Source organism: Tupaia chinensis, unplaced genomic scaffold (genome assembly GCF_000334495.1).
Source record: "Tupaia chinensis unplaced genomic scaffold, TupChi_1.0 Scaffold148012_1, whole genome shotgun sequence".
Lineage (NCBI taxonomy): Eukaryota > Metazoa > Chordata > Mammalia > Scandentia > Tupaiidae > Tupaia > Tupaia belangeri.
Window position 1 is genome coordinate 958,181 of NW_006207862.1, and position 13,517 is coordinate 971,697.

Here is a 13,517-nt window from a genome sequence, read left to right on the forward strand (position 1 = left end):
CGAAAAAAAAAAAAAAAAAAAAAGAAGTTGACTGAAGCATCTGGATGCTTCTTCTTGTGCTCCTCCCCGCAAGTTTGCACAAAGAATGCATATGATGACATTTTGCCTCTTGGCTTCTTAGGATCTCCTTTGCCCATGTTTAGTTATCTTTCCTCTGCGAGGCACAGTCACCCGGTGCCCGTCCAGCTCTCACTTGGCATTGTCTCTATGGAGCTCAACGTACTGCAATGGCTGTCTGTAATTTATTCTTTTAATTTTTTTTTTTTTTTTAAGATTTTTGCTATAGGGTGTGTGCATTCATCAGAGAGACAGAAAGTGAGAAATCATCCACTCCCCCAGAGGATATAGCCACACTGCAATCCTTTCTTTTCCATTCTCTTCTTGAAATGTTTGGGCACATACATACATGTCCCTGGTGTGAGTTTTAAGCCACAAGGTTCAGGACTTGAACCACGGTTGATTACGTGCAAGTTCAGTGGCATAACTGTTATGTATCGCCCTCTTTTTATTTTCTTTTTCTTTTTTTAAGAGGTTTTTACCTTAGGGTCCATGCACTCTCTGGAGAGAGAGAGGGGGAGAGACAGAGACAGTGAGAGGGAAAGTGAGAAATCACTCCGCAGAGGGATGCCCACACTGCAATCCCTTTTCCTCCATTCTCCTACTGGGATCTTGGACACAGGTGCATACATGCCCAGTTTTAAGTTTTAAGCCACCAGGTTCAGGACTTGAACTGTAGTAGTCCACGTGGGAGTCCAGTGACGTAACCACTTCTCCATCTGCTGTCTTTCTGGCACGTGCATGCGCCCTATAGCAAAAACCTCTCAAAAAAATTTTTTTTTTAAACAACAAATGACTTCAGTAGTAGAAAGGCATATTAGTGAACTAAGCAAGGCAAAAGAGTAGATCCAGAGCCCAAATCCATACTAACTTGCAATTGTTTAAACTGAACAATAAGCATCTCTAAGCTCAACATCTAATGTTTATAAGGCAAAACAAAATTGAAAGAAGATAGAGATTGACACTTTTTTTTTTTACAACTATTAAAAGTATGGTAAATTTAAGTATTAAAATGAAAGAAACAGGGAACCAGCAGTTAGCGTAATGGCTATGTCGCTGGATTCCCACGTAGTCGACCGCGGTTCGTGTCCCGGACCCGGTGGCTTAAAACTCATGCCGGGCACGTGTGCGTGCGTGCCTAAGATCCCGAGAGGAGAATGGAGGAGAAGGGATTGCGGCGTGACCATCCCCCCTGGGGGGTGATTTCTCGCTTTCTGTCTCTATGTCTCTCTCTGTCTGTCTGGCGAGCGCACGCGCCCTACAGTGAAAATCTCTCAAAAAAAAAAAAAAAAGAAAGAAAGAAACAATGCAGGAGAATGGAGAAATGAAATATGTTGACAAATAGTAATTCTCAAAACAGTCTACTAAGCACTCCATCAGACCAATAACATGAAACTCACACCATATCCCCAGGAGAAGTCTGAGCTGCCTTCAGTGGAAATTCCTGTGCCTGTATAACTTGGAAAAGCAGACCTTGAATTCCCCGTATCGGCTGATGTAAAAGGTGATTCTTGTGTGATGTCAGATTCACTAAATGCACAATTTGGGAGGAGGAGAGAAAAAAGAAAAATTTTCATATTTCCTCAAGTTTCTATAGCACCAACTACTAAGCAGCTTATTAGGTGTTAAGCAGGTGTACCAATATATCCTCAGAGGCCAAAATAAATGAAGAATTTGAAATTCAAGCATCACAGAAAAGTCCTACTGAATTCCTCTAAAATAGATGGCAGCCAGTCCAAATAATTCTAGTCATATTTTACAATGAGTACTTTATTTAAGAGTTATTTCATTTAATTTTGTTGTTGTTATTATTTTTAACTTGCTATAGGGTACGTGCACTTGTGCAAGGAGGTGGGGAATGAGAAAGCAAACTGTCAGGTCCAGGACGAATCGTAGTCGGCCATGTGAGAATCTAGCACCCTAACCACCATGCCACCTGCTGGCCCATGCAATGAGTACTTTAATATTTGACCTATAATATATATTCTTATAATTAAAGACATTTCAGAAATGTTAGCAGTAGTCTAAACTTATAATGGCACTTTTATAGTTTACCAAGCACTTTTACAGATATGAATCTCATTTTATCCTCAAAACCACTTGGTGATGTAGAATCTGATTAACTCCATTTCTATGTTTTTAAATTAGGTTTTATGATCTTATTATTTTTCTATAATAACACATTGCTTCTCAGAACTCTTTGAAGTTACAGTCTCCTCCATTTTTTAAAACAATAACTAGAAGGCCAATCCTGTGATATAGTGGTTAAGGGAGCCAGATCCCACATGGCTGATTGACTGGAATCCCGGTACCAGTGGCTTGAAAACACGACTTGCATATGTGCGTGCATTCCCCTACTCCTGACAGAATGGAGAAATGGAAGAGAAGGAATTATATCATGACCATGCCCCATTGAGGGGTGCTTTCTCCTTTTCCCTCTCTGTCTGGTAAGTGCACACATCTTCTGACAGTAAATAAATAAAAACTGTCACTAATATTTACTTGGCATTTACTGTATGCTAAGCACTGTATCAAGTTTTACACATTTTATTTCATTTACATTCACAACATCCTATAAGAGATTCTATTACCAGGTTAGTAAATTGCCCCGTTAGTAAGTGGCAGGTTAAGGATTAAATATCAGATGTTAGACTCATAAATCCACATTAACTATTTTGTAATTCTACTTCTCAAAAAAAGTATGATGTTGTTACTGATAGCTGTACTAGAATAAAAAATAGTACTGAAAACGTGATAAAAGTTCTTTTGTTTCATTAGCACAAGGCTTGATAGTAATCTTAAGCCAAAAAACAAAACCTTTCCCAGTAGCCAAGTATAATAAGCAAACAAATACACTTTGTGTTATTACCTTTGGGAACTTGTATCTTTTTCATGACTGTCATTGGTAGAGGAAATTTCATCCAGCTGCTCTGGAAGGGGATGATGATTAAGAGCATGCTTTGTTATTCCTTTCCTATTAAAGATAAAACAAAGTCATATTTCCTATAAAGAAAAAATATATATACTTCTTAGTAGGTTGATCTAGAAATTAGTCACCTACTTCCTCCTGCTCCAGAACTGTGCTAATATGGAAGCCACTAGCCACTAGCAGTTAAATTTATCTAGTCAGAATTGATTGTGGAGCCAGCCCATGGTATGGTGGTTAAGGCAGCTGGATCCCACATGACCAACTGTGCAGCTCGAGTCCTGGACGTGGTGTCTTGCAAAACATTATAGGTGTGTTTATGTACATGTGCCCAAAATCCCAAAAGGGGGCAAAATGGAACGGGAAGGTAGCATTCCCTCCCTGTTTGGAATTGCCGTCTCACCTTCTCTCTCTTTCTCTCTGACTCTCTCTAGCAAGCAATTTTACTCTCTGGCAAAATTTAAAAAGGAAAAAAAAATGTGTTTTATTGTTAAACACTCTGAATTTCTAAGTTTTAGTTTAACAAGAAGACTGAAATATCTTGATTACATGTTAAAATGATAATATTTTAGATATATTGCGTTAAATAAAATACATTCTTAAGTTAATTGTACTGCCAATTGAAAATACAGTAAGTGGGACCAGCAGATGGTATAATGGTTACGTTGTTGGACTCCATGTGGTTGACCATTGTTTGAGTCCTGGACCCAGCAGCTTAAAACTCATGCTAGGTATGTGTGTGCATGCCCAAAATCCCAAGAGGAAAATGGAGGAGCAGGGATTGTAATGCGGCCATCCCCTCTGGGGAGTGATTTCTAGCTTTCTGTCTCTCTGTCTCTCTCTGACTCTCTGGTGAGTGCACGTGCCCTGTAGCAACTTAAAAAGAAAGAAAATACAGTAAGATATTACCCCATACCCATTAGAACAGCTAAAATAAAAAATAGTTTTGGACCAGCAGATTGCATAATGGTTATGTTGCTGGACTCCCATGTAGTCGACTGCAGTTCAAGTCCAGGACCCAGTGGCTTAAAAAATAAACTCATGCCACCCATATGTGCATGTGTGTCCAAAATCCCAAGAGGAGAATGGAGAAACGATTGCAGCTTGATTCCCCCAGAGGTGATTTCTCACTTTCTATCTGTCTCTCCAGCAAGCCCCTGTGCCCTTTAGCAAAAATCTCTCTCTAAAATAAATAAATAAATAAAAAGTAGTCTTAATATAAGAAAAAAAAACAAGGATATGGAGACACTGAATATCTCCTACATTGCTAATAGGAATATCTAATGATACACTACTCTGGACAGTTTCCTATAAAACTAAACACATACATTTATCAAAAGACCTAGCAATTGCACTTTTGGGCACTGAGCCCAGAGAAACAAAAACTTATGTCCACACAAAAATCTATACACAGTTGTTCATAACAGCTTTATTTATAATTGGAAACAAAATGAAATAACTCATGTTGTTTAACATGTGAATGGTTAAACTCTGGTATATCCATACAATGAATATTATTTGGCAATAAAAAGAATGAACTATTGATATACACAACAACTTGAATGGACCTCAAAGGTATCATTCCTAGTGAAAAAGCCAAAGCCAATCATTAAAGGTTCTCTATAAATGGGACCAAATTGCATAGAACTATGTATACATATGGTGGATGTGAAAACAGAAGGAAACTGAATGAGGTCTGTGCTCTAATTAACAATATTGTACCAATGTCACTTTCTGGCTTTGAAGTTATACTACAGTAGTCTTCCCTTATCTGTGAGTGATATTCCAAAATCCTCCAAAGGATATCTGAAACTGAAGACTCTACCAAACCCTGTACATATACTGTTTATTCCTATATATAAGTAACTATGATAAAAGTTTATGTTATGCACAGTAAGAGGTTAACAACAGTAGTTAACAATAAAATAGGACAATTATAAAAATATAACAAAAGTTATATAAATGTGATCTCGTTCTTTCTCAAAATACCTTATGCTGTGCAGGTAATTGAAACCATGGAAAGCAAAATCATAGATAAGGATGGAATTCTGGACAGTTACCTAAGATATATCAGTATTGAAAGAAGCTGGATGAAGAGTTCATGGGACCCTGTGTAGTTTTTACAGCTTTCTAGGAGTCTATAATTATTTCCAGACAGAAAGGGAAAAAAACCACCTTCTTTATTTGATGTAGCCACGTGAAAATTTAATATGATATATTATGATGTGACTTTTATTGTATTTTCTCTTGGACATTGCTGCTCTGGAGAGTTCAACATATGCAAGGGAATTAACTATGGAATCAATTATTTTATGTTGCAGTCTTAAACATCTGTGTGGACTTTTCTTGCCCCCAAAATTCTACAGTAACATGAATTTAGGAAACACGATAGTTAGATAGTCCTTTTCAACAAAATCCTGCAGTCAAATAAATTAAGGAAACCCAATGGGTTAAACAGAGTAACATGGGTATCTTTACAAGAAGTCTTTCCAGAGCCTTTAATATGTAAATGTATATTATAAATCTCTAGTACTTATTTTACAGGAAAGGACACCAAGGCACAGCAAAATTAAGTGCCCTGCTTAATGTCATATGCATAGTAAATGATAGAGCTAGGATTCAAATCCAAGTAGTCTATATGGTTCCAGAGCTTCGCAAAGGCAATTATAGTTTAAGATTTTTTTTTTTGGGGGGGGGGTTTGCTATCGGGCACTTGCGCTCGCCAGAAAGACAGAGAGACAGAGAGAAATCACCTCCCATGTTGGAATGGCCATGCCGCAATCCCTTCTCTATTCTCCTCTCAGGATCTTGGGTATGCACACACATGTGCCTGGTGTGATTTTAAGCTACTGGGTCTGGGACTCGAACCGTGGTCGAGTACATAGGAGTCCAGCAACATAGCCATTACGCTAACCACTGGTCCCGATAGTTTGAGATTTTAATGAATTGTACAATTTTTGTATATAAAGTTATGGGCCCAATCAGTGGTACTTGTACTTTAAATGATTTTTCTAGTGGTGAAGATAGATTTGTGTAGTTATCTCCTTTTCTGTTCAGTGAGCCTACAGCCTAAAGCTTATCTTTGAGAAAGTGGTAGGGGTCAGAAATAGGTATTCCAGCTATAAAGTATCAGAAATAGGTATTCCAGCTATAAAATAGAGATTTAAAACATTCCTTAGTCTATCCAGAGAAATCTGGCAATGAAGTAACTATCTGATAATAACAAATTATTATTAAAATAGCATTGTGATCACATAAGAAAAATGTCCATAATTTTTAGAGATGCGCATTGGTATACATAATGGTAAAATGCTAGTGTCTGAAGTTTTGCTTTTCTTATTTCAGAGGCACAGAGAAACTATAAAAAAAAAGTAAAGAAGATAGATGAAGCAAATATATTAAAACTATATAACTTGAAGGACCTGCAGTTGGCATAATGGCTATGTCGCTGGATTCCCATGTAGTCAACTATGGTTCGAGTCCCAGACCCGGTGGCTTAAACTCATGCTGGGTGCATGTGCGTGCAAGATCCCGGGAGGAGAATGGAGAACGGATTGCAGTGTGGCCATCCCCCCAGGGGGGGTGATTTCTCATTTTCTGTCTGTCTGTCTCTTTCTGGTGAGCGCAAGTGCCCTTTAGCAAAAACCTCTTTTAAAAAAATTTAAAAACCTATATAACTTGAATGTGGGGTGACAGGTGGTTCATTATACTATTCTTTATATATTTATGTTTGAAAATTTTCATTAAAAATTGTTACTATGGAGCTAGCAGGTGGCGTGATGGTTAACACACTGGACCCCACAGTTCAAGTCCTGGACCTGGTGGCTTGAAAAACATGCCAGGTCTGTGTGCGTGTGCATGCACGCCCAAATTTCAAGAGGAAAATGAGGAAGGAATTGCAGCATGGCCATACCCTTGGGGAGGGATTTCTCACGTTTCCTCTCTCTCTTTCTCTGGTGCACCCTATATATGCATCACATAGCAAAAACTTAAAAAAAATTTAAGGGGGACCAGCAGATGGCATAATGGTTATATCACTGGACTCCAACATAGTCAACCACAGTTTGAGTCCTAGACCCAGCAGCTTAAACACATCAGGTACATGTGTGTGCATGCCAAGATCCCAAGAGGAAAATGGAGATGCAATTGAAGTATGGCCATCCCCCCAGGGGTTGATTTCTCCCTTTCTGTCTTTCCTGTGAGCACACACACCCTTAGAAAAATCTCTCTAAAAAAAAATTTTTTTATACATATATATATGTATGTGTGTGTGTGTATATATATATAGTGAGTCATTCTTTCCAAATGTTTTTTGCTATCTGTAACTTGCAACTGTTATGGAAAAAAATCAAAATTATTGTTTCAAAGCGTATAATCATCATAACATCAAAAGTAATCAAAAGTAAAAAATTATTTTTAATTTACTGTCATTTAGATACAGTTTATCTTCACGATCTTCATTATTCACCTCGTGACTCCAGTTATAGAAGCATCTTTCGGGTATGTTATCTATAGCAAGTATCAAGTCACCAATCAAGAATAAGTAGTGTAACTATATTGGGTCAACTGACCCAATAAGTGCCTAACAACACTTTTTTATACAAGATTTTTTTTTAACTCTCAGAATGATTGGAATTATAAATGACTTTTAGTTAAGCCTTTTTTACTTTATTGAGGAATGTATATCCCTTCTTCCTAGTTCCTAAGAGTTTTTAATCTGAATTGGTACTGTATAGATATCCTATTACTTAATAGATAATAAGCTTTTCAAAGGCAAGGAGAGATTTTAGACTTATTTTCGTAGTACGTCTACTATACCAAATAAAAATGATAAAAGGAAATTATATTACTTAGGACCTACTATTTATTGAGCCCTATCCCATCACATTAGATATGCTTGTAGATAAGATGGTCTTATTTCCTTTTTTTTAATAAAGAGAGCAATTTTTAGATTTTTGCTACAGAATGTGTGGGCTCACCTGAGAGACAGAGAGAGACAGAGAAACAGAAAGTGAGAAATCACTCCTCTAGGGGGGATGGCCATGCTGCAATCCCCTCTCCTCAATTCTCCTCCCAGAATCCTGGGCACGCACACACATGCACCTGGCATGAGTTTCAAGTCAGGTGGGTTCTGGACTTGAACCATGGTTGACTACATGGGAGTTCAGTAACATAACTATTATGCAATCCACTGGTCCCAAAATGGTCTTATTTCTGTATTACAGAAATTAAAGCTCAGAGATTTGGAAATTTGCCTGAAAGAGAGCTAGAAAAGAGCCTAGCTAGAAATCTGGTGTAACTCAAGCATACTTGCTATTACCATATAGAGTTCGTATTTTAAAAACATATAGTTGCTAAAATTACATAGCTTAGTAAAGGAAAAGAGAAAGGAGGATTTGGGGTTAAAGAGCCCCAGCTCAAATTCCGACTCTATTGGCGATATAATCTTTTTATTTATTTATTTATTTTTTGTGGAGAGGTTTTTGCCATGGGGTGCATGCGCTTGACAGAGAGACAGAGAGACAGAGGGACAGAAAGCAAGAAATCACCCCCGAGAGGGGATGGCCACACCGCAATCCCTTCTCCTCCATTCTCCTCTCGGGATCTTGGGCACGCACGCACACATGCCCAGCGTGAGTTTCAAACCACCGGGTCTGGGATGCGAACTGCGGTCGACTACGTGGGAGTCCAGCGACATAGCCATTACCTAACTGCTGGTCCTGGCTATATAATCTTAAAATGCATTCCCTGATATAATTTTGTCTTCTGAAAAACTGAAGATAATCATATCCATCTTAGAGTTATTATAAAGATTAACAACAGTCCTTTTGAAACTCTAAAGCGTTAATAAATTTAAGACATTATCATTACTTGCTAAATACATTTTATTATGTGTGAGAGGTCTTTTTTTAAAGAATTATTTTATTTTATTTATTATTATTTTTTAATTTGACCAGAGAGAGAGAGGGGGAGAGAAAAGGAAAGTGAGGAAGCAAGCCAACAGGTCTTGGACTCAAACCACAGTTGTGCACATGGAAGTCCAGTGCCTTAACCACCACATCACCTGCCAGCCCAGGGAGGTAAATCTTTAAACCATGAATATTTGTTCTCTAAAAACTCAAAAGGAAAACTGATCATTATGGATTCTAATGTTTAAATACAGAAGCGGGGAGGCAGTATGTGTAATGGTTATGACCACGTGCTTCGTAATAATAATTTGTTAGCTCCACCATCTCCGGCCATGTAATCTCAGCATGTTACAGTCTTTAAATCTACAGCATCCGTAGCTGTAGAATGTGCAAAATAAATTCCCAGTCTGATGTCCTAGTTGACAGGATTAGGTGAACAGCTTTGCGGTGTGTGGCACCTGATGTATTCAACTTTATTGTAGCACTCAGTTATTCACACCGTATTGAGCTGTCAAATGGACACTGACAGTGGGGCCTGAAGTACTGAGAAAACTACAAATGCCTTAGGAAACTCTGTCTTTGAGTTCTGAAGGTACAGCCCAAGAGGCCAAGTTCTAGTGACATGCCCATAGCTGGACACAGAAGGACAAGAGGCAGCGTCGGGCAGGTCTGGGAGGAGAGAATTGAGAAGAAAATTTCCTCTCCCTAGCTTTGGCAAAGAAAGGGAGCAAAGGACTGATTAAGGAGGGTCCCCAGAGCGCCCGCGGCCCGCCCCAGCCTCCCCCGGCACCGGCTGGGGTGGCTGAGCAGTCCACTCACAGCTCCAAGCTCTGTGGCACCGCCTTCCGAGTGTATCTGGAGATCATCCTCCTCCTCCTCCTCCTCAGCCGCGGCCGGGGCGGGCACGCCAGGGTGGGGGCCTCCGGGCCTGGCCCTCCCGCCGGCTCCGGCCAGGCCCCCTCCCGCCACCTACCGGCCCCGTCTCGCCCCGTCGCCTAGACTCCGGGCCGCCACCTCCCCTAAGGTCCCCACCTCTTCAGTCCTCCGACCGCCCGGCTTCCCCGCGAGGGCGGAAGTGACGAAGTACCCGGGCAGCAGCCAGATGCTCCCGCGGACGCACGGTAGTGACGACACCAGGGTTCCGGGGCGCAGAGCGGGCTTCAGACGTTGTCGCTGGACTGCGGTTGGCCGCGAGTCCTAAAAGGGCGTTGAGACCGAGCCTGCTCCGGGAATTGGCTGCTGGCGGCAGTTCTCGACCGACTCACTCAGTGGAAGGGGCGGCTGAGGAAAAGGGTCATAGTCCAGACGCCCGGGAGAGGCTCTGCAATCGTAAGAGAAATTTACTTCATTTTGTCACCTTGAAGTGGGGAGTACGCTCTAAGTAACAGAACTCGTCTCCGAGTCAGAACCTGCTACTCGGTCGCTTTTCTGTGTGCTCCCCGGTACAGTGAGGTGTTAACCTGAGTAAGCTCAAAGCCCCTTCCAGTTCTCACGCTGTAAATGCTCCGTAATGAGGAGTGCTTGACTGCTTGGGATTAGTGGGTAGAATGATTGTCCCTATGGGTTGAGAAGCAAAATATGGGAGTCTGTGTAGAAGATGCGGGTTTCTTACTAGCCTATTAGACAGCTGAATGAGCGAAAGAATCGAATCGCAGCATTGTGGTCCTTCCAGGTACAGTGCCATCCTTTCCAAGCAATACCTAAGATTAAAATCAGTGGTTAACTAGTACTTTTATTTTATTTTATTTATTTTATTTTTAAGTTGACCAGAGAGAGACAGTGAGAGAGAAGGAAAGTGAGAAAGCAAGCTGTCATATCCACGATTTGAGCTGTGGCCAGCCATGATGGGAGTCCAGCTGCTTTAGCCGCCACCACCTGCCAGCTCCAACTAGAATTTTTTTTTTCTTTTTTCTTTTCCTTTTATTTAAAATTTTTTTTCCATTTCATTTTCTTCCATACATTCAATCACATTATAATTTGTCTTATGAAATGTATATTTCAAACTATTACTTTTTTTAAAAAGAATTATTTTATTTAACTTTGTTTATTCATTCATTCATTCAAATTTGACCAGAGAGGGACAGAGCAAGAGAAAGCCACTAGGTCTGGGACTGGAGCCATAATGGGCCATGTGGGCCACACACTACCTGCCGGTCCCCAACTAGTCCTCTTATCTAGTAAGGAAAACGCTTAGAAAATAGATAACCATAGGGGGCCGTAAGGTAGCATGGTGGTTAAGGGCGCTGGACTCCCACATGGCCAGTGGCAGTTCTAGTCCGGGACCTGGCAGCTTGCTCTCTCGGTCTCTCTCTCTTGCACTGTCCCTCTCTGGTCATTTTAAAATAAATACGTAAACAAATAAAGTTAAATAAAATAATTCTTTAAAAAAAGAAAATAGGTTATCTCTACTTCTTAGTGTACAGGAGATATATGTCCCCCCCGCAAGACCTGAGAAAAGGGACAGGTTTAGGATAGGCAGTTAAAAAATCAAGAACCATGGACAAATTTTTTGTAATTGCTTATTTTTATTTATTCATTCCTTTATTTGACCAGAGAGAGACACAGAGAAAGAGAATATGAGAAAGCAAGCCACTAGGTCCAGGACTGGAACTATGGTAGACCATGTGGGAGTGTCCAGCATCTTAACCACCACACCACCTTCTGGTCCCCTGGGCAGATTGTTTTAAGATGAAATAATAAGACATGAATGTTTTGTACTTTCTGAATTCCCCTGTGCCTTGCAATGTTTCTAAAAAGGAAAAATGTGGTTTCTGCAGAGCAAGGTAGGTTAGTCTTTAAAGCATTTAAAGAACAGAATTTTAAAGGGAAGAAGGATTTTAGAGTTGGTAAAGTAACGCACATTCTATAATTAAGGGAGAAGCCCCAGAAAAAGAAAATGAAGTACCTAAAGTGACAGACCAATTAGTGGCAGAAGTAGTAATTTGGCAGTTTTTAAAAAGTAGTTGTTGGGGACCAGCAGTTAGTGTAATAGTTATGTTGCTGGACCCCCATGTAGTAGTAGACCACAGTTCGAGTTCTGGACCCAGTGGCTTAAACTCACTCTGGATGCATGTATGTGCATGCCCAAAATCCCAAGAGGAGAATGGAGGAGAAGGGATTGCATCATGGCCATCTCCCCGGGGGGGGGGAGGGGGGGATTTCTCGCTTTCTGTCTCTCTGTCTCTGTCTTTCTGGCGAGCGTACGTGCCTTATAGCAAAAAATCTCTCCAAAAAAAAGAGTAGCTGTTGGACGACAGATGGCCTGGCGGTTGGGTTATGTTGCTGGATTCCTACATGGCTGATCTCGGTTCCAAACCAGGACCTGGTGGCGTGAAAATTATGCTGGGAGTGTGTGAGTGCATGCCCAGGATCCCGGGAAGAGAAGGGAATGCAACGGCCATCCTCCAAGGGGGGTGATTTCTCACTTTACCTCTCACTGTCTCTTTCCATCTCTCTGTTGAGCACATGCACCCTATGGCCTCCACCCTCAGCACAGCACCCTAAGGAAAAACCTCTAAAAAAGAAAAAAAGTAGTAATGTAGTGGCAGTGTTTTTCAAAATATGTGACACACACCACTACTAATGAAAGGTCAGACATTTGAAATTGTATTCTTACATAGTCATTAGTTTAGAAATGTAAGGCTGGATTTCCATTCCCTGTTTATATCAAGGTTTTCTTTTGATATTATTTTAAATATAAAGAACATAGTTTTAAGTATAAAATGTCATTAAAAGAGTAATATTAAATAAATGTTACTATAGATGGTACATGATCAGGAAAAACTATGATGATGGCATGTGGATTTCGAATTTTGTGAAACTGGAGTTTCCCAGAAGAGGAAATGGGATATTCTGTATACGTTGTTCTATGAGGTTTATATAACTTGAACTTTCAATGTAGTTTTCTCAAAGAAAAATGGAGGAAAATACGAAGCATGCTACAGTGGAAGACACTGTGGAGTACCACCTGTTCCTGATACCAGATGACTCAAAGGACCCAGAAAAACACAAAGAGATTCTTCAAAAGTATATTGAGAGAATAATGACCCACTTTGCACCTGTGCTGGCCCCCTATATCTGGCAGAATCAGCCTTTTAATCTCAAATATAAACCAGGGAAAGGTAAGGCTCTTTTACTTATTTTGGTTAGTGTGACTTTTAATGTCATCTGACAACAGTGATGTGTGTAGTCTGTACTTTATTCAGTGTTGTCAGGCAAAGATTTATATCCTAAACTTTTTAGATACTTAACTACATGTTCATGTAAGCCTTAAATGTAAAGATTTTTAAAATGTATTATTATTGAAAACTCTAATAGTCATTACCTTAGGAACTAGTGTATATAAAGATAATTAAACACAGGCGCTTCTGAAATTTAATTACTTTATTTTGCCATAATGTATCTATGTGCCAATGGCAGAGGGCTCTAGGTATCTGGCTTTCTTACTCATAGTTCCTTTTGCTGTGACTTAGTGACTTAGTATTCCTATCTTTTTTTTTTTGAGAAGTTTTTGCTATAGGGCGCGAGTGTATGCACCATATAGCAAACTATATAAAAAAGAAAAATAATTGGGCTTTATGACCACTATTTACCATTCAAAGTGTTCTGATGTTCTTTCACTGCTT

At 39.9% G+C, this 13,517-nt stretch overlaps 2 protein-coding genes across 10 annotated transcripts in view; one reads left to right on the forward strand and one right to left on the reverse strand.

Moving 5' to 3' along the window:
• FAM149B1 (family with sequence similarity 149 member B1) overlaps window positions 1-9,981 on the reverse strand; it is a 42,950-nt gene extending 32,969 nt beyond the window's left edge. For 6 of the 7 annotated variants that reach the window (XM_027768905.1, XM_027768904.1, XM_006170063.3 and 3 more), the window contains exons 1-3: window positions 9,712-9,918; window positions 2,927-3,031; window positions 1,458-1,587 (exon numbers count right to left, since the gene is read on the reverse strand). In XM_027768905.1, the coding sequence (XP_027624706.1) occupies window positions 1,458-1,587; window positions 2,927-3,031; window positions 9,712-9,758 (282 nt within the window). In that variant the 5' untranslated portion in view covers window positions 9,759-9,918. The other variant, XM_006170064.3, reaches the window with a different exon arrangement.
• LOC102486210 (dnaJ homolog subfamily C member 9) overlaps window positions 1-13,517 on the forward strand; it is a 90,245-nt gene that overhangs the window by 40,366 nt on the left and 36,362 nt on the right. The window contains exons 1-2 of one of the 3 annotated variants that reach the window (XM_006170068.3): window positions 10,063-10,221; window positions 12,794-13,013. In XM_006170068.3, the coding sequence (XP_006170130.1) occupies window positions 12,809-13,013 (205 nt within the window). In that variant the 5' untranslated portion in view covers window positions 10,063-10,221; window positions 12,794-12,808. Of the gene's footprint in view, window positions 1-10,062; window positions 10,222-10,545; window positions 10,565-12,793; window positions 13,014-13,517 lie in introns of those variants that run through there. The other 2 variants (XM_027768903.1, XM_014584838.2) reach the window with 2 other exon arrangements.